At 40.1% G+C, this 19695-nt stretch overlaps 2 protein-coding genes across 7 annotated transcripts in view; both read right to left on the bottom strand.

Moving 5' to 3' along the window:
• LOC122564354 (activity-dependent neuroprotector homeobox protein 2-like) overlaps positions 1–5214 on the bottom strand; it is a 42193-nt gene extending 36979 nt beyond the window's left edge. For 2 of the 6 annotated variants that reach the window (XM_043719102.2, XM_043719106.2), the window contains exons 1-2: positions 5082–5204; positions 3772–3903 (exon numbers count right to left, since the gene is read on the bottom strand). The gene's annotated coding sequence lies outside the window, so the exon portion shown is untranslated. Of the gene's footprint in view, positions 1–3745; positions 3904–5081 lie in introns of all 6 variants that reach the window. The other 4 variants (XM_043719107.2, XM_043719105.2, XM_087978637.1 and 1 more) reach the window with 4 other exon arrangements.
• Positions 5215–11450: 6236 nt separating this feature from the next.
• Positions 11451–19695, bottom strand: part of LOC122564279 (nuclear transport factor 2-like) — a 50978-nt gene continuing 42733 nt past the window's right edge. The window contains exon 5 of the mRNA XM_043718956.2: positions 11451–11946. Coding sequence (XP_043574891.1) covers positions 11806–11946 — 141 coding nt within the window. The 3' untranslated portion in view covers positions 11451–11805. The remainder of the gene's footprint in view (positions 11947–19695) is intronic.

Here is a 19695-nt window from a genome sequence, read left to right as displayed (position 1 = left end):
AAGCCTGACCCTAGAACATTACCCAATTTCTAGATTAACAGTCAAGCAATAATACGAGGTCCTTACCTCACCCTTACATTGGTTAAGTTAAAATGAAACAAAGTGAAATTATGACTTAAACAGAATACAAATCTCTCCTAAAGTCAAAAAGCTTTTTCTTAGTTTCATCAGCCTGAGTAAGCTTTTGTAAATTTTGACCTAATAATAAAGGTACATTTGGTACCTCTCCCCTGTAGCATTTTGCCAGCTATAAAAATGCTATAACCTTTAAATATATTGATTTATTTTATCCTTTAAAAACCACAAATGCAAAAGACACACTTGAAAGGCTAAATCATACCTAACTATAATCGATCAAGGGAGGGGTGCTGGTTGACAGTTTATATATAGAACCTACCTCCATGTCTTTGTATAGTATCACAAAGAGACAACATTTGGATAAGGAAGAGACAGCCAAGAACAGATGGTATTAGCATAGGGCAAGAAAAAAAAAGTGAGCTGGATCACAGATGAGCATTATTGGAAAAGATGGGGCATAGAAGATATAATACATGTTTTGACTCATGCTAGTTATCTAAAACAAGCAGACTACTGATGGGAAAGATTCATACATAGAATTAAAAGAAAGAAGGGCAAGGAGATAGGAGGCAATGACAGTCAAGGCCTGAGCAAAAAGAGGCTGGAAACTGGAAAGGAACTTACAAGGACAAGGTGTAGGGTGGAATTTCCTACAAGGGCGATGATTTTGGAAGGGAAAGAATATTTACAATATTAATTGGAAAGTTGAATAATCAACTGTTCAGTGGAAATTAAGTCAAGGGAGCAAAAGGTAGTGGTGTAAAATAAACAGCTAAACAGACATGTATTCATGCTGCCATTAATATACTGCAGTTGACACAAAGCAGCTTAGAAAGATGCCACCATGAAGTGACTTGAAGAAACATTAGTAATGTTTGAGCATTTTATACAAGATGTTGGTACAGTTGTTCCTTTTCCATTGCCCTTTTTTAAATCTTTGAATATAATCTGAACTACAGAGCTGAAAGAAATATATTAGTATTTTAATAAGTATACCTGTTAACATTGAATGAGATCACCAACAAAAACTTGAATAGTTTAAATAGGTCATTTTAAAAAAAAATTCCCAGCAGGAAGTAAACAGAATGACCTAAGGGGTTATATGGCAAGGTGGGAATCCAAAAAGGTAGACATGTGCTGCAGGCCTTGATTTACTAAGTGGAAAGGGTGAGAAAAGGAATTGACGCAGGTGGTTGAACAGGTAATTTTAATCTTAACAAGAAATCCATCAACTCCACATCCCTGTCCTCTCCTCAATTACTAAGTTTAAAATCAGGGCCCCTTGTGATACAGTGTCTCTACCTCTGAACTGGGATGCACAGGTTAAAGTCTCACCTGTTCTGGGAGGTATGTAATAACATCTCTGATCAGGTTGATTAGAAAAATATAGATTAAAAACAAAAAAATTCAATAAGTAGTTAAAGTCAGTATGTAATGGAAAAACGCAGTGTGATCTTTGCTTATGATCCAAGTGTAGGGAGCAACATTGGCAGAGGGCACTGAGGCCCAATCGTGTTTGGTATGACCAATGTAGGTCTAATTATTAAGCATACTTGATTTAGCAATAAATCATCAACACTGAACTTGACTACACAAAGATACAGGTGAAATGACCAAGATGGGATAACGTTTCACTAGCTACAAGGGCAAAACAAACAGCAGAAATGACTGAACAAAATCAACAGCTGCAGTCACATCTTATGGAATGGAGTACCAAAGGTTAGATGCTTGAAAGTTAAGTGCTGTTAGCTGAGAGCTTGAGAAAAAGATTACTACTTCACTCCTCCTCCCTGCCCCACACTATACAACAGGTACAGAAGAAAACCATGTTGAGGGGGGTTTCGGTGGTGAGGTATGCAAAGTCATACTCAGATTGTCTCACTCACAGACAAGGCTGTTGGAATAGATAAGTCACACAAGGTAGCAAGGTCTGAAGTTGGACATAAATCTGAGTAGGAGAGATGATGTCTAAATTTAAGTGAGGAACTGGATGCAGTGAAATCAGAGAGCAAGATAAGAGGTGTTGAGAGAAAGATGATCATCAATACAGTAAGGAGAGTTGAAAGAAATTGTAGGACTAGGAAGTGAGGCAGTCGAAAAAGATGACAAGAGACAAAGTACAAACTAAAATGCTTGAGGAAGATAATGTTGCCAAGAGGAGAAAAAATTATTTGATGCAAAGGTGTCAAAACCACAAGAGTAGTGTGGATAGTTTCCATCACAGCAATATCAATATTTAATAAAGTTGTAGAGAATCACTGATATCCAGGACAGTCACAAATACTGCAGAATGGAAATCACAGTGATGCAACAGTGCAGGAAGATTCCTACTGGTCAATTTTTCAGCCCACGTTCAGACAACAAAAGTTGAAATATTATTGAAAAAAAAAATGTGAGGAAGCCAAAATTCATTACAGGTTTCAATTTGAAAGTCCAATACTAAAAAATAACAGCCACTCATTGGAATATGCTTTGTCAGCAAAATATTATGACCAAGAGGCATCTTGATTTGTATTGATATATTTTAAGAGCAGTCAAGGAAAACTGCACTGAGTGGGTTTGGCAGGAGGAAAAAAGCTGACTTGTATTTCCAGCAGTACTGGGTATAATGAGTTGGTCCTGTTACCAGACAGGAGGATGGGGGGGGGGGGGGGGGGGGGGGGGGGGGGGGGGAGAAAGAGATCATTAATTCTCTCTGCGCTAGGGGTGTAATTGGGTTTGTAATTATTTAAGCTTTCCTCCCACCATTCTGACATGGCAGAATATCACTGTTCCTCCCCTATTGTCAGAATCCGAGAACTCCCTCTCAAATAGCATTGTATTCCTACACCAATGCACTGGAGCACTTCAAAGACATCCTCCACTACCTTCAAGACAACCTTCATATTCGAGAAATTATTTCTTAAAAAAAAATGTAGTTGAATGAACAGCCTTTGGATAACTAGTAGTTATTTTAAAGTTAGATGAGTTCTTGGAGAAGATCAATAGCTCCTGAGCTTTAAGAAAGGATAAGTCAGTCTTACTTCCATAGTATCCAATGAGCTTGGTATACACATTTGGAATGCATTGGTTGTACAATGCTTGGGATTTAAGCAGTTATTTGTAGTACGTTCTGTGCACTGCAGCATATTTTCCCTCATTTCAGTGCAAGCTTGCTTACATGTCTCAGTTGAGGAAATGGTATGACATCCCAATCCATATTTGGATCAACATTGAAAGAGACAAATAAACATACAATGATGACATCAAAACTGAGGGGTTGTAATTATCAGGAATACTGAAAAGATTGGAGTTTGTTTTCCTCAAAGGCATACCGAGAAGTGAACTCAAACTACAAGAGGGTACAATAGGGTAGTTGTAAAGATACATTCACTTGACAGAGTCCAAATTCTGTCTTACAAATAAGGCAATTACTAATAAAGTGAAACTGTCAGAAAATGGAAATGCCCACAACATGAAGGAAGCAATGAAAATTTAAGTGGAAACCATAAAGTGGGAGAAGAGAAAAGACATGAAGACGACACCAGTAGAGCATCAACCAGTTGAGCCAACTAGATTATTCTAGACCCCATGGAAGTATTGAACAATTGCTGAGGTCACTGTCTTTGTGAAGTGATTTGGTGGCCACGTGATTATGAACAACCAATAAAGTGCAGCACTTACTAACCAATGACAGATCAACTCTCCAATCACCTTGTTTCCACAGGCCAATCACACCATTCAGAACTCAAAGAGCTGGTTACCACGGAAACAATCACGTGGTTAACACAGAACCAAGCCAAATCCCGCCCACGCGGCTGTCTTCTCTGGCATTTGCTGAAAGCCCTGTCAAACAGAATGAATACCAGTTGATCACGTGATTATTTTCTTCCAGTCTGGTAGCTAATCAGATGAAATTAGATTAGTTTAGAAATAGTGCTGTACTTAAAAAAAAAGAGCATTCCACATCTTAAGTACTTCAAACTAGCCAAAATCAAGTTGATCCAGGTATCAATAATTGTCTAGTTCGTTATAATACTCCATTAACCCATGGGATGGGATGGGGTTAAGCAAAAGTATTTGACACTTGCAACCAACTTGGCTCGCTCGTTGAGCGATGAACTATGTTTAGAAGAATTCTCGACAGTTGCAGACAGCTTGTATAAAAAGATATTCCAAAATCTTGATCAAGCAAAAAAGTTAGCCCTCACGTGAAGTGTACATCGCAAACATTCAGTGCAATATTTCACCATCACTGCACATAAAATTTAAACTCATTACACCCGTGCACTTTACAAAGTGCTGCAAAAGTACACAAAAAGAAAATCAGATAGAATAAAGCAACTACAGAAAAAGTCGTGGTGTGTGCCTATTTGTTCCATACTTTATTAAATATTTTGTATTTTTGCCACATCCTGAAAAATAATCAAGTATCTAAATACGCTGAGTACTTATGAAAGTTACTCCAAAAAGGCGCAAGGCAATATTCTGACACAAACTAACGAAAAGTACTGAATCATCCTTGCACAAATACAATTCACACCAATAGTTTTGTTTGCGAGGGAAACCCTTATATGCCCCTTCCCTCACCTTTGCAGAACGTCATATCAAATGGTCCAAGTTTGCGCTTATGAACAAGTTGAAGGCATCATCTATGGGAAGAGGGAGGGAGTGCAGTCCAGGTAGTCCTGCACCAGGAGTAGCCAGCCAGTCATTGGGCTGCAGTGAATCCCTCACCTGTTGGAGGATATTTATGTAGAAGACACAGCAATACAAAACAGAGGGAAAGGGTAAAAAAAAAAGTAGCTACGAGGAAAATAAAAGTAAATGCAAAGTTCAGTCAAAGGGGATGGATGTGCATGCCTCTTGTTGGATTGGGACTGGGGAAAAGGGGAGGGGTTGTGGAAAACACGAAAAGAGACCAACACCGCTACCTCAGCCCCTCACTACCAAACAGAGCTGAAAGAGGGAGCTCTTCATTCCCACTCAAAACATTGCGCGCCAAATCCCTCACCCCGACTAACCTTAGCCCGTTTTCCAACTTCCCGCTGTCTCGCTCTTAGGCAGTCAAACCACAATGATTTTTTTCCTCTAATTTCTTATCTTTTATCATAATTCACTTCAGAACCGCAACGTTCTTGACAAAATGGCGCTCGATTCCACCTGGAAGTGACGTATAACATGATTTACATAACGATGAATGGACCAATTGGAATGGAGTATAGAATGCACCTATTAAAATATGCATGAAGCAATTTGTTGAAACTTACTCCAAAGCTCATAATGCAACACATGGCAGACTTCGTAAATGTTGTGATTTGTCCATTTCAGTTGGGTGCTGGGCCCCCAAAATGGGTAATCCTCGCGAGAATGATGGGCCTACGTCATTGAGGCATATTTTAGAGAGGCGTTGCCTTATGAGTTCAGGGGCAGTCAACAACCATGTGGGGAAACTTAACACTTGACCAATTTTGCATATGATGGGATGTAGTATCATGGTTTAGCACATGCAGTGGCAAGTCATCAAATTGTTACTTGATGGCAAAGGAAACTCTATGAATGAAGGTTATCCGATGAGGGTAACATTAGGAAATTGAGTTATTTATTTCTAAATGTATAAAGTATCTGTTAATCTCAATGATAAAATTAAGCGTCCCATAACAGCTATGTTGACTGAGAAGGGTTACATATGTACAATCCCAGGGTGAGCACTCATCAAGTGATATGCAGGTAAATAACATTATTGACCCAAAAAATGGAAGGATCACTTTTAAACAAAAACAGAACTTGTTGGTGAAGTTCAGCAGGTCTGGCCGTACCTGTAGGGAGAATGCAGAGTTAATTTTTTGAGTCCGCTGACAGTTCATTAGAATGCTAAAATATGCAACTGAATAACCTAGTTAGGTGAGGCTAGTTAACTTTGATTTGTCAAGTCAGCATTATGAATGGTGAGAAAGATCGTTAAAAAGGGCATAGACAATTGGTGGAGTGGATGGATAGCTGACAAATGAAGTTCAATGTGGAGAAGTGTGAGGTGATACATTTTGATAAGAACATGGAGAGATAATACAAAAGTTCAGGAGCAGAATGACCTGGACATGTTCATGCATATGGCAGGATAGATTAAGAGAGCAATTAATAAAACATATAGTATCCTGGCATTTATTAACAGAGACATAGATTATGAGAACAAAGAGGTTATGTTGAATTTGTTTAAGATATTAGTTTAGCTTCAACTGGAATAATCCACCCAAGATTAGGCACTGGACATTAGGGAAGATGTGAAGGCGCTGGAGAGAGCACATAAGTGGTTTATGAGAATGGGTTCCAGTGTATGAGGAATTTCAGGTACTAAGATCGATTGGAGCAGCTGTGAGGAGATTTGATTGAAGTAATCAAAATGATGGGGGATCTGGACAGACTAAGTAGTGGGAAAACACTCCCACTCATGAAAGGATTCAGAACAAATGGGCACAAATTCAAAAGTAATTCAAGAAGAAAAAGTGATATGAGACAAAGCTTTTTATGGAGAGACTTGATAAGGTCTGGGAATGAAGCATGCAGAGGCAAGTTCAACTGAGGCATTCAAAGAGGGGAAATTAAATACCTACTTGAAAAATTAAATGAATAATAAATCAGGATTTAGTTTTAGCTGATAGATACATCGCTTCTGTAAACCTGCAAATGTGTTGGCCAATTCTCTTGACACATCTACATTTTGACTAAATTACAACAAAATTAATAACTGTGATATTGAATTACTTTATTTCTAATTAACTATCTTCTGATATTTGGACATCCGGATCTGTTACAATATCCTTGGTGCCATCAAATGTTTAAGTCAGGTAACTTTGTAGATATCTGCAACTGATATACTGCTGCAATAAATTATCACTAATTTCCCTTGGGCATCTTTTTATATGTTACCAAATTTTGTGGCACTCCTCCTCACACTCTTTATTTTGAAATAATGATTGGGCAATTTGTTGTCAAGTAAGAGAATTTTGGGAATTGGATTAATGTAGCAATTTTTGTTTACGATTTCCATCAGTCACAGTGATATTTTTTTCCTGAAGTTGAATAGGCTAACCAAAGACTTAATGTTAAAATAAAGAAAATAGACAACTCTTAGACTCCTAAGTGGTTACATAGTTTTCCCCCCTGTTTTAGATTACTCTTGCCTTCTCCACTGCTCCAATTATTCTGTAACAGTGAATTACTTGTACAGTTTTGTAATGATGGCCAGGTAGATTTCAACTGTTAATTTTAAGCACTTTTTTGTGTATGACAATTGAAAGACAAACACATCATGCAGAATTCCAACAAGGTTAAAAATGATTTTTGAAAAATTGTGATAATTCAAAAAAAGTAACTGATAACTTTTTATTCAATAATGCTTGGCCCATGAAAACCAATTCTGGTAAAAGACCAATTCTGATGTTCTCAAGACTAATGAATACCAAAACTGCGCATTGACGTTTTATGTATTTTAGATAGGAAGGATAGAAAAGTGCAGCTAATTTCCATAAGATGCAGATACATTATCTTCAAGTCACAAACGGGTGGCACAGTGGCTCAGTGGTTAGCACTGCTGCCTCACAGCACCAGAGACCTGGGTTCAATTCCCGCCTCAGGCAACTGTCTGTGTGGAGTTTGCACATTCTCCCAGTGTCTGCATGGGTTTCCTCCGAGTTCTCTGGTTTCCTCCCACTGTCCAAAAATGTGCAGGTTAGGTGAATTGGCCATGCTAAATTGCCCGTAGTGTTAGGTGAAGGGGTAAATGTAGGGGAATGCGTCTGGGTGGGTTGCTCTTTGGAGGGTCGGTGTGGACTTGTAGGGCCAAAGGGGCCTGTTTCCACACTGTAAGTAATCTAAACTTATAATTAGATATTGGAATTCTTGTCTGATAAATATCTTCTGGATTAGAGTGGCGCTGGAAAAGCACAGCAGTTCAGGCAGCATCCGAAGTGCAGGAAAATCGATGTTTCGGGTAAAAGCCCGAAATCAGGAATACAGGCAGAGTGCCTGAAGGGTGGAGAGATAAATGAGAGAAGGGTGGGGGTTTCTATAAGTACCGTTAAATTAAAGGTATGATATATTTTAATTGATTTGATGCTATCAATCCTTTTCAAAGCTGATGATTGGTTCAGAACAAGATATGAAATGTAACTAATAAAGTGATTGGCATGGAAAAAATACTAGAGTTATGATAAAAGGAAGATGTATGCAATTCAAACTGACTTTTCATGATTGTACACCTATACACTTTGCATTATGCTTGTCAAAAGACAATTCTAGTCTCTTCTATAAATTAAGAATTCCAAGTGTATTAGTTACTCCTTTGGAAGCTAGTTTGCTCTCATGCTAAGTATAGAATACATAAGTAATTAGAAGAGCAAAATGGGTAGAAAGCAGTAATGCAGTCTCTTCAACAAAATGTTGCCAATGAAAAGTAGCATTAAGAGATCCCTGAGAATGAATGATGAAGGTTTTGTTAAAAACCAGGAGAGTTAAGGACTATTTGGGATGGACAACAAACTAATGATGTCCAAATGTATGAAAAATTGTATAAGTAAGTTATCCAAAGGAAGCAGATAGATAAGTGAATAGGAGAAAAAAAATTATAATCATCAAAAATATTCTGTTCATTAAGCTAACCCAAATTTGAGATGTCATTATACTATTCTGTAATCTTAGGTAGTCTATATCAACCCTAGGTGATATTTTTGAATCATTGTTAGCCACAGGTGAGGTCCAGAATACTGGAGAGTAGTGAATGTTGTGCCCTTATTCAAGAAGGGCCGCAAAAAAAACCTGGGAACGAAAGACCAGTAAGCCTAACATCTGTGGTTGGTACGTGACTTGAGAAGATTCTGAGGGATGATATATATGCATTTGGAAAGACAGGGTTTGATTAGGACTAGTCAACATGGCTTTGTGCATGGGAGATCATGCCTCACAAATTTGTTTTGATGACAAGGGAAAGTTGGCAGGGGCAGGGGGGTGGACATAGTCAACATGGATTTCAGTAAGACTTTTGATAAGGTTCCACATTGTAGGCTGCTCTGGAAGGTTAGATTGCATGGAATCCAGGGGAGCTGGCAAATTGGATACACAATTGGCTTGATGGTAGGAAGCAGAGGGTAATAGAGGAAGAATGCTTGACAAACTGGAGATCTGTGACTAGTGGTTTAACTCAGGAGTTGGTGTTAGGCTCAATGCTGTTTGTCATCTATATCAATGATTTGGATGAGAATGTATAAGGCGTGATTAGTAAGTTTGCAGTTGACACTAAAATAAGCAGTATTGTGCATAGTGAGGAAAGTTATCTGAATGAGCAGCAGGACCTTGATCAGCTGGGGAAATGGGCCGAGAAATGGCAAATGGAGTTTAACATAGATAAGTGTGAGATCTTGCTTTTGGAAAGTCAAATCAAGGTAGGATTTTCATGGTGAATGGTAGGGCCTTAAAGGATGTAGTGGAACAGAGGGATCTTGGAGTTCAGGTGCACAGTTCTTTGAAAGTGGAGTCACAGGCAGACAGGACGGTGAAGAAGGCTTTTGGCACATTGGCCTTCATCAGGCAGGGCATTGAGTATAGAAGTTGGGAAGTCATGTTGCAGTTGTACTGGACACTGATGAGGCTGCATGTGTGTTCAATTTTGGTCACCTTGCTATGGGATGTTATTAAAATGGAAAGAGTGCAGAAGAAATTTGCAAGCAGGTTGCCTGGACTCAATAGTCTGAGTTATAGGGAGAGGTTGGGCAAGCTAGGACCTTTTTCTTGAGAATGTAGGAGACTGGGGGGGGGGGGGAGGGGGGGATCTTATAGAGATGTATAAGATCATGAGAGGCACAGATTGGGTGAATGCACTTAGTCTTTTTCCCAGGCTTGGGGAATCAAGGACTAGAGGATATCAGTTTAAGGTTAGAAGGGAAAGAAGGCAACTTTTTTTTTAAAACACTGAACGTGGTACACATATGGGAATGAGCTGCCAGTGGAAGTGGTTGAAGCAGGTACATTAACAACATTTAAAAGGCATTTGGACAAATACATGGATAGGAAAGGTTTAGAAGGATATGGGCCAAGTGCAGGGTAGTGGAGTTAGCGTGAATGGACATTTTGGTTGGCATGGACTGGTTTGCGTCAAAGGGTTGTTGGACTCTATAACAATGTGAAATCAGCAGTGTGAATTAAAGATTGCTCCATAAAATGACACAGATGTTAGGCAAAAGTTGAATATATATGCTGGCAGGGGAGACTAGATTGGGTTGGGATAGCTGCTCGGCATGGACAGGTTTGACCAAAGGGTCTGTTTCTGTGTTGTACATCTCTATGACTCTATATGGTTAAGATGAAGAAATATAGAGGGAACTGCTACTCAGTCTATTGTGAACTATTGTATGGTGGAAAGAAATAGATCAAGAAAAAATAGTGAAGCAGAAGTAGATCCATCCTGGACAGTTTTAATTATGCAAATTCAGATAGGAATGCAAGTGTTATATATAAATCTTTCGTAGGTAAGAAGTAGTAGTACACTGCCTTCTCCTTGTTAAAAAGGTGCAATGGAGTCAGCCTACTCCTGCTGCACCCCATGGCAGTGTCATGACCAGTCTCCCTGTCTGTTTTAAATTTAATCTGTTAATTTAGATGTTTAACAGATCCTGCTGTGTCTTTGCCAACCATAGTCCAATTAATCAGCACCCAGTTGTCATGCTGCATATATCATTGTTCCCTTACTAAAGTTTTTCATTTCGGAGGACTGAAGATGAAAAACTTTGACTTTGTCTTTTTTTCCCACAATAAGTAATTTAAGTTGTAAATCAAGAAATGAATTTATATAATGAGATAAAAGTAAACCTTGAGGATTCACAATGAGTGAACTGAATTGACTTATTTCACTATTTATTTGTTAAATACAAGGGATAAAAGTGTATTATAGCTCCATTTTGATTTACAGAAGATATTAAGGTACAAGACTGAAATTAAGGTATAGGACTTAAATATAATTTTAAAAAGTCACCTTCCTCCTTTCTTTTGCATGTTTGATATCATTGGCGGGAGGAGGGGGGGGTCTCTCCACAATGGGCCCTGAGCCCACCAATGGCCCCATATCATAGTCCATTCCAGGAGTACCAATTCAGATTTAGTGCATGGCTGCAGCTGAAGCTCAACATGTTCGAGGTAGAAGTGGTACTGCAGATACTGGACATTAGAGTCAAGATTAGAGTGGTGCTGCAAAAGCACAGCAGGTCAGGCAGCATCGGAGGAGCAGGAAAATGGACTTCATCAGGAGAGCTTTTGCCCGAAACGTTGATTTTCCTGCTCCTCCGATGCTGCCTGACCTGATGTGCTTTTCCAGCACCACTTTAATCTTGATCCCAACATGTTTGATTCTGATGCCAACTGCAGACGTTGCTGTGATGTTCATTTTGCCACTGTTTTGCTGCCACTAGTGCCAGACCCAAATAACGGCCAAGTCGCTGATCATCAGACACTGGGCCTACCATGCCAACGTTACCTTCGCCAAATGTATCAACCAAATATGATACCAGGTTCCATGCTTGCCCCTTCACCAACTCCTCTTCCTCTACAAGTCCATAGGGTCCAGTAGCTGCAATCACAGAAGAAAAAGGGGGAAAAAAGAAGAAACGCAAAGGCAGATGGAGTGGATTAGCCCTGGGCTTGGGAGCTCTACTTCACCACCATCTTGGTGTTCAGTGGTGAAGGATCTCTGCCTGTGATGAATTACGTTTGATTTCCTTTTCCAATTAATTCAAAATCAGACGAGGCATGTGATAGGCAGCAATTGCATAATTCCAAGTTTTGTGTACTACTGAACTTGGAGTTTTGTCCCCAGTTGATTAAAGACTGCATGTTCGAACACATCTGAAAGCAGAAAAAGAGGCAACATTAGATCTGCCTCAAGGAAATAAGGTAGACTGAGTAGACATTTTAATGGTTCAGGAATAATTAGGAAACAGTGATCACCACATAATTAGAGTCATACAGATGTACAGCACGAAACAGGCCCTTCAGTCCAACAGATATTCTAAATTAATCTAGTCCCATTTGCCAGCATTTGGCCTATATCCCTCTAAACTGTTCCTATTCATATACCCATCCAGATGCCTTTTAAAATCCTGTAATTGTACCAGCCTCCACCACTTCCTCTGGCAGCTCATTCCATACACGCACCACTGTCTGAGTGAAAAAGTTGCCCCTTATGTCCCTTTTAAATTTTTCTCTCACCCTAAACCTATGCCCTCTAGTTCAGGATTTGCCCATCCCAGGGAAAAGACCTTGTCCGTTTACCCTATCCAAGCCCCTCATAATTTTATAAAACTCTACAAGGTCACCCCTGAGCCTCTGACACGCCAGGGAAAACAGCCCCAGCCTATTCAGTCTCTCCCTGTAGCCCAAATCCTCCAGCACTGGCAACATTCTTGTAAATTTGAGGAGCAGCAGAGTTGATGTTTCATTGATTATAACCTTATTGCAAAACCTCTTCCAAGGATGCCAACCTTGAAGAAATTCTCCTCCTCCCACTATAAGGACCTCAGTGAGTCTGTCTCTCACTGTACCCCCCAGGTCACCTCCTTTGCCCTCTCCTGTTCCTCGGATGCTACCTAATTGGCGTGCTTTTCCAGCACCACATTCTTCAACTCTGATCTCCAGCATCTGCAGTCCTCACTTTCTCCTAACATCCTTGTCAATCTTTTCTGAATTCTTTCAAGTTTCACAACATGCTTCTGATACGAGGGAGACCAGAATTGCACACAATATTCCAAAAGTGGCCTAACCAATGTCCTGTACAGCCACAACATGACCTCCCAACTCCTATACTCAATGCTCTGTCCAGTAAAGGAAAGCATACCAAACACTTTCTTCATTGTCCAATCTTAGGTTCCACACAAAAACTAAGAAAAGGCATTTGCTTAGAAAAAGAGTAATTTACTGACAACAATTTCCTAAAGTCTCTGCCCCTTTTCATTTTAAGATGCTTGTTATTTCATTAACAAAGCTATGAAATGTACTAAACAGAGCTATAAAAGATAAGAAAAAAAATAACCTAGGGACAACAGGGTTCTGGTGAGGGAAGATTCAGGAATCCAGAAATAAACGTTGGGAAGTCTGATCAGCAGCAAGTTCATGAGAAATAGGCTGTGATTGGACAAACAGCAAGCTAGTCTCAGGGCAACAGGAGTGAACAGCAGGACGCTTAAGACCTGGGAATACGAGCAGCAAGGGCTCCAGCAGTGTGAACCTTTGTTAGTCCTCAGACCTTGTTCAGCAGAGGGGAAGGTTGTAAGCTTTTGTCACTGAGGCAAAGGCAATAATTCCTGCAATAGTGAAGAATAACAAAGTCAATTTGCTGGAAGTGTGGATGAAGTAAGTTAATTTGAGCCAATCAAAAGGGCGTTAGATGATTCCTTGAATATATGTGCAGAGTTACGAGGGAAAGACATTTAGTCTTAATGCTCATCTGGAAAACCAGTACAGATAAGATAGGCTGAGTGGCCTCTTCCTGCACCATAACATTACTAAGAATACGAGATTCTTTGAAGAGTGGGAACCAGCGACTTTGCATAAGGAAGAATAAACACGTGGGATCACAAGAAGCGAAGGTTTTTGTGTCCCAAGAAATCGAGTCTTTGTTCTGTGATGGTACTCAATGTACCCTCCTACAAAGAGTAACTAGAGTAGTGATGTGTTGCCCCGTGGTGCGCCGACCACCACTTGCTACATTTTCTAGTTCCCATGGAGAAAAATAAATCATTTGTAGACTCGATATACTGAAGCTTCATCGAGTGAATTGTTGACTATTCTATATCTGGTGGCCGGAGACTCACGTTTTCACTCGGCGCATGTATGCAAGATGATAGTAAGCGCCGCACCCTTATATTCACATTCACAATGAGTACCTAGCTCTTAGTGAATAGTAAGACCGTACAAAATAGCTGCCTCACGACCATGGGTTTGAATCCTGCACAACTGGTCAGCCCCAGCGTTCCTCTTCATTTTCTGTGCAATTCATGCAGCATTTGCTTTCAAATGAAGAATGCATCAGCCAGTTAGTCTGCTTCTCATGTTTCACGAGAGAAGTGTGAGACCTCAATTATGTACCTTGAAGTTATTTTTCCAGTGTCCTGGTGATGGTGCTGAATGTACTACTGGCGGGTAGCAGAATTAGAGCAAATCTAATCGCAATGCCAATTTTAAAGTACATTGGCATATCCTTAATGTTATCATTTTTGTATATGGATTACGAGGTAGGTATCTGCTATTATTGAAGTTCTATCAGCGGCCAGGCTAACTCGGAGGAAGAAATAATCGGAACCTCAAATACCATGGTGCAAGCATTTCTGCTAGTGCTTATTCTGGACCCGAATGGGTTCAATCGGCCCAACATTATTAATAGTGACAGGAGACACCTAGTCCGATTGAAAATACTAACTCATTAACCATGAAGGAACAGATACATTTTAAGAATTCCTCTCACGATAGGCATTGACCTGTTTAATTATATTCACAGTACCCTACAACGGAACGCTCACCTCTAACCACTCTAAGAAAAAGACTTCTTTATTTTCGGATTCCAACACATAACTCTGACTAAATCTGAATTCTCCGAGAAACAATCTTGAGTTTCGTATTGGTATCAACAGAAAACAGTTCAGCTTTCTCTGCGGTGGTGCACTCGGGACTTAGTGTGCCACTTACAGCTTCTCCATCCGCTTCCAACCAGCATTCTCTCAAACCAGGAATATCTGATTCTGTTGACACCATGAGGCTGTATGTGTATGACCATGGGAAGGGAGGTGTCCACCATACGGGAAACACTACCAGAGTGGTGGTTTGGGGCGGGGGAAGAGAAAAGGGGCACGGTCAAAGAGGTTGCGGGAGAATTGCGATGGTTGGTGAAATATACTGGAAACATCACCGTCTTCTTTTGCAAACTTTCAGAGGAAGAGCTTAGCCTTCTTTACAGATTACAAAAAAGATCTGGTGAGATTAAGAGAAACTCTATCATATGAAGGACTGGGAATTATACAACTAACCACACAAGTTGCATTAAAATGGATCAATGAGACAGAGGCTTCCAGGTTTGATTGGACTTTCAGACTGGTTAATTTTTAAAAAAAAGATGCTACATTAGAGGCATAGTGTACACATGTCAAGAAAAGATAGCTGTTTTCAAAAATACATCAAAAGGCTTTATTGCACACAGCATGCTAGCAAACTTAACAGCTTCCAAAGCCAAGTGAATCAAATGAAACAATAGTATTAGGCAACAATCATTCTTTAACCCGCAAATTAAATCCTGAGGTGGCAACCAAGATTTTTTGATGCACAAAGCAAGCAGAGACAGAGGAAAGCATACATCTGATTGGGAATTTGTGGAAGGCTGCTTGAGTACTTTATCATCTGATTAAAGTCCTATTAATGTCAACAGCTGAGAAATCTAACCATTCAAATCATATCATTATTAAATTAGTTGATGATTTAGCATCTAATATTCAAAGCTTTCTGAACAAAAAAACACAATACCTGTCCATTTTAGTGTTTTGGGCTCACTAACAGCATAAATGGTGAATAACGTCATTCAACTGAAAGTCTTTATCTAAAGGAGTTCGATAACCTTTGGAGTCATTAGTACCTGTTTAATCTATGTGCAATGAAAAGCAAAACGAGGTATTTTGAAGGAAAAAGCATTTTGGTAAAATTCAGATTTCCAAAGGGTAAACTTTGTGGTTTGACAACTGACGGAGATTTTGAGACGGGTGAAGAAAGGATGAGGAACATATGCTTGAAATGTTGACTCTCCTGCTCTTTGGATACTGCCTGACGAGCTGCGCTTTTCCAACGCCACACTTTTTGACTGATCCCTAGCATCTGCAGTCTTCACTTTCTCCCAGGAGCTTGTGACACAGGCAACCATCCTCGGATGCTACCTGAACTGCTGTGCTTTTCCGGCACCACTAATCCAGAATCTGGTTTCCAGCATCTGCAGTCATTGTTTTTACCTAGTTCAAATCAGTATCTCAAATCAGTCATCACATATTACTACCATCCACCAAAAACTGTACAAAGGCCTGAACCATGAAAAATGGATAAATTTTTCAGACCATATGCATGTCCAGTTGTGTCCAGAAATTAGACTGGTTTCAGAAAGTTAACCATGAAGATAATTAGCAATGATGGCACAGTGGTTAGCATTGCTGCCTCACAGTGCCAGAGACCCGGGTTCATTCCTGTCTCGGGCAACTGCCTGTAGGGAGTTTGCACATTCTCCCCCTGTCTGCGTGGGTTTCCTCCCACAGTCAAAAGATGTGCAAGTTAGGTGAACTGGCCATGCTAAACTGCCCGTAGTGTGAGGTGTAGGGGAATGGGTCTGGGTGGGTTGCTCTTCGGAGGGTCGCTCTTCAGAGGGTCAGTGTGGACTTGTTGGACTGAAGGGCCTGTTTCCACACTGAGTCATCAAATAACATGCTCAGATAGTGAACAATGGAATGTACACCACATTCATTGGTAGCTGAGATCAAACAGAGATTTGAGGATTTCAGGGGACACTGGTGTTTACAGATGCATTTGGAGCTGATGTGATCAAAACATGGTCCAACTAGGACTAACTGAGGACCAAAATGACAATGACATGAAGATAATGTTTGCACATCATGATCTTCTGACACTTGTCAATTTCTATTCAGTTTGCCCATTGCCGAAATCTAGCAAAACTGGTAACTTGGTTCATTGTCCCATTTGGCAGCACAGATTGCTATGAAAAACTTTAAGTGGAGTCAAACTGGACTGATTGTTTTCATTTCATATCATATGAAACCATTTTGCTGATGAAAATTATACTTAATCACATTACCAAGACATCAAGCATGCAGCTGTTGTACAAGGAAAAACTACTCCAGATATCACTGAGTCAGCATTCTACCCAGTGCCAAGACAAAAATGTAAAGTAACAAATTGGTCTTCTCATTTGAAGCATATTCATTAAAATACACTTTTTTTGCATGTTTTTGGTCAGTTTTATTAATAGAGTTCTATTCAGATTATGGTTCCATTTTCCCTGAAAAATCTGCTCAATCAAGTGAAGAAAAACTTGAAACATGGCTCTGCACATGCAGTTGTTGGACAACTTCTGTCTATGTCTGGACTTTCAAAGAATGAGTAGTAGTCACATTGAAAAATATGATGTCAAAAAGCTTGATAGGTGAGATACTGAAACATTAGCTCGATATTGCCCAGTTAGGGGAAACAGTAGCTTTAGGATAATGGACCAATTATTTAGGACTGCAACGTGGACAAACATATTCAGAGGACTGGGAATTGGAACTTTCTACCTCGGTAGACATTTAAGGGTGAACATGTCTGACCTTTGGTCTCTGGTAGGTCGTTAAATGTGGTGCACTGACATATACCCAATTTGCCTATGGTAGTTTGCAAAGGCCTACCTCCTTCCTGTGCCAACTCTTGAATTAGAATGACCTCCCTCAACCAATAAAACCAATTCTCTCCTGATAATGAATAGACATTTCTATGGTCCTTCATGGACTACAGTTTACTACGATTAGTGGGGAATCAAAGGAAATGGGGAACAGATGGGAAAGTGGAGTTGAAACCCAAGATCAGCCAGCATAAAACGGACTGGCAGAGCAATCATTACAGGCTGCACAGTTTTCTCCTGCTACTATTTCTTGTGTTCCCTGTTAGGACTATAGATGTTCAGCTGCAAGTAATATGGAGTGTGCTGTACAGGAACAAAGAAACTACACATAGATTAAGATGCAGGAAATTAGAGGAAAAAGAGAATCCTTAAAAATAAAAGGCCAACATTTGACCAAATATGGAATGGAGCATAGTAAAGTCAAGATCAATGGGGAAACTGAAGGTTGGTATGGGGAACGCTCCACTCTGGAATCATATCAAGCACAAAGGAAGATGACTGTGGCTGTTGGAGGCCAACCATCTCAGTCCTAAGTCATCGTTAAAGCTCCTCAGAATAGTATCCTAGTTCCAGCTATTTCATCAACATCCTTTACTCCAACACAAGGTTAGAAGTGTAGACGCACGCTGAAAATTGTAGCGTTCAGTATCATTCACAAGTCCTCAGACATGGAAGAATTCTTTCTTATTGCAGTAGGAAGTTCTACTGCATGCAGTAAGATTTGAATAAAGTTCAGGCAGAGGCTGATGATGATGCGAGTTATGTTTATTGCAAGGCAATATAACAGGCTCCACTTGACATTCAAAGGCATCACCGGTGCTGAATCACTTACCATCAACATCTTAGCACCATTATAAAGAGGTCATTGGCTGGAATTTCTGCACCCAGTGAGGCACATATCAGAAGCAAAATGGAATATTAGTATTGATCTGGATGACCACAACTCCAAGAAAATGCAAGAAGTTCTATTAAAACCAGGAAAAATAAACCTGCTTAATTGGTACCCTATCCATCACCAGCGTACCGTGGCTATACTGTGCATTGCATAGAAGATACAGTACAGCCATTTACCACGATTTATTTGAGGCAACCTTTCCAACCCATGACAACTACCATCCAGAAGACAAAAACAAATTGCGAGAGCAACTCAGCAAGTCTGGCAGCATCTGTGGAGAGAACACAGTTAACATTGTGTCCAGTGATCCTATCTCAAAGCTATTAGTAGTTTGGAGGAAGTTGTATTTATATTGACGGCAGGGGTTGGGAAAAGGAGTGAGTGGCTAGATGGTGATGGAGGTGAGACAGGAAGCAAGCTAGACAAGTGGGATAGCTGAAACCAAGCCAGGGAAGAATAGCTGATAATGGGAACAATGAGAATGTGAAAATGAGTTGAAAGAAGCCCATATCATGGCAGGGCCTGGGATGTGGGTAAAGGACATGGAAGGAGGAGATTGGCCAAAAATGATTGTACTTTATATTGAGTTCTGAAGGCCACAGGGCCCTCAAGTAGAAAACGAGGTGCTGTCCAGCTTGCATTGAGCTCGCTGGGGTAGTGCGCCAGGCCCAAGACACACATATTGGGCACAGAACACTGTTGTATTGCAGGAGCAAGTAACTGAAAGCTGTCAGTCATGGACAAAACATAGGTGTTCTGCAAAGCAGTCACTCATCCGCATTATCTCCCCAGTCTGGACACCACTTTGTGAGCAGTGAATATGCCGGGACTACATTGAGTGCAGGCAAATTGCTGTTTCATGTGGATGAGGAGTCTGGAACCTTAGTGAGGAAGGGAGTAAGTAAACAGGCAAGTGTTGACCTACTGCGATCTAGAAGAACAAGGGCAACAGATGTGGAACACTACTCCCTGCAAGTTCCTGCCAAACCATATACCATCCTGACTTGAAACTATACTGCCATTCCTTCTCCACCCTAAAAGAACTGAGAGTGTACCTAGTTCATGGACTGCAGCAAAATGATTTAATTACCATCAACAAGGTAAAGATAAGGATAAACAATATTTGCTAGCCTTGCTTATATCACAGAAGAAAAAGAGTATCACTGCTCATTAATCTGAATAGGAGCAAAACATGTAAACAAGTCAGCCATGTACAGTAAACAAATTAGCAGGACATTGCTATAGACGAGACAAATTTTCATTATAAAAAATATAATGCATG

This window comes from Chiloscyllium plagiosum, unplaced genomic scaffold (genome assembly GCF_037043375.1).
Source record: "Chiloscyllium plagiosum isolate Xiang-an unplaced genomic scaffold, Cpla_swu_hap1 HiC_scaffold_34, whole genome shotgun sequence".
In the NCBI taxonomy this organism is placed as follows: Eukaryota; Metazoa; Chordata; class Chondrichthyes; order Orectolobiformes; family Hemiscylliidae; genus Chiloscyllium; species Chiloscyllium plagiosum.
This window is presented reverse-complemented; position numbering and strand designations above follow the sequence as displayed.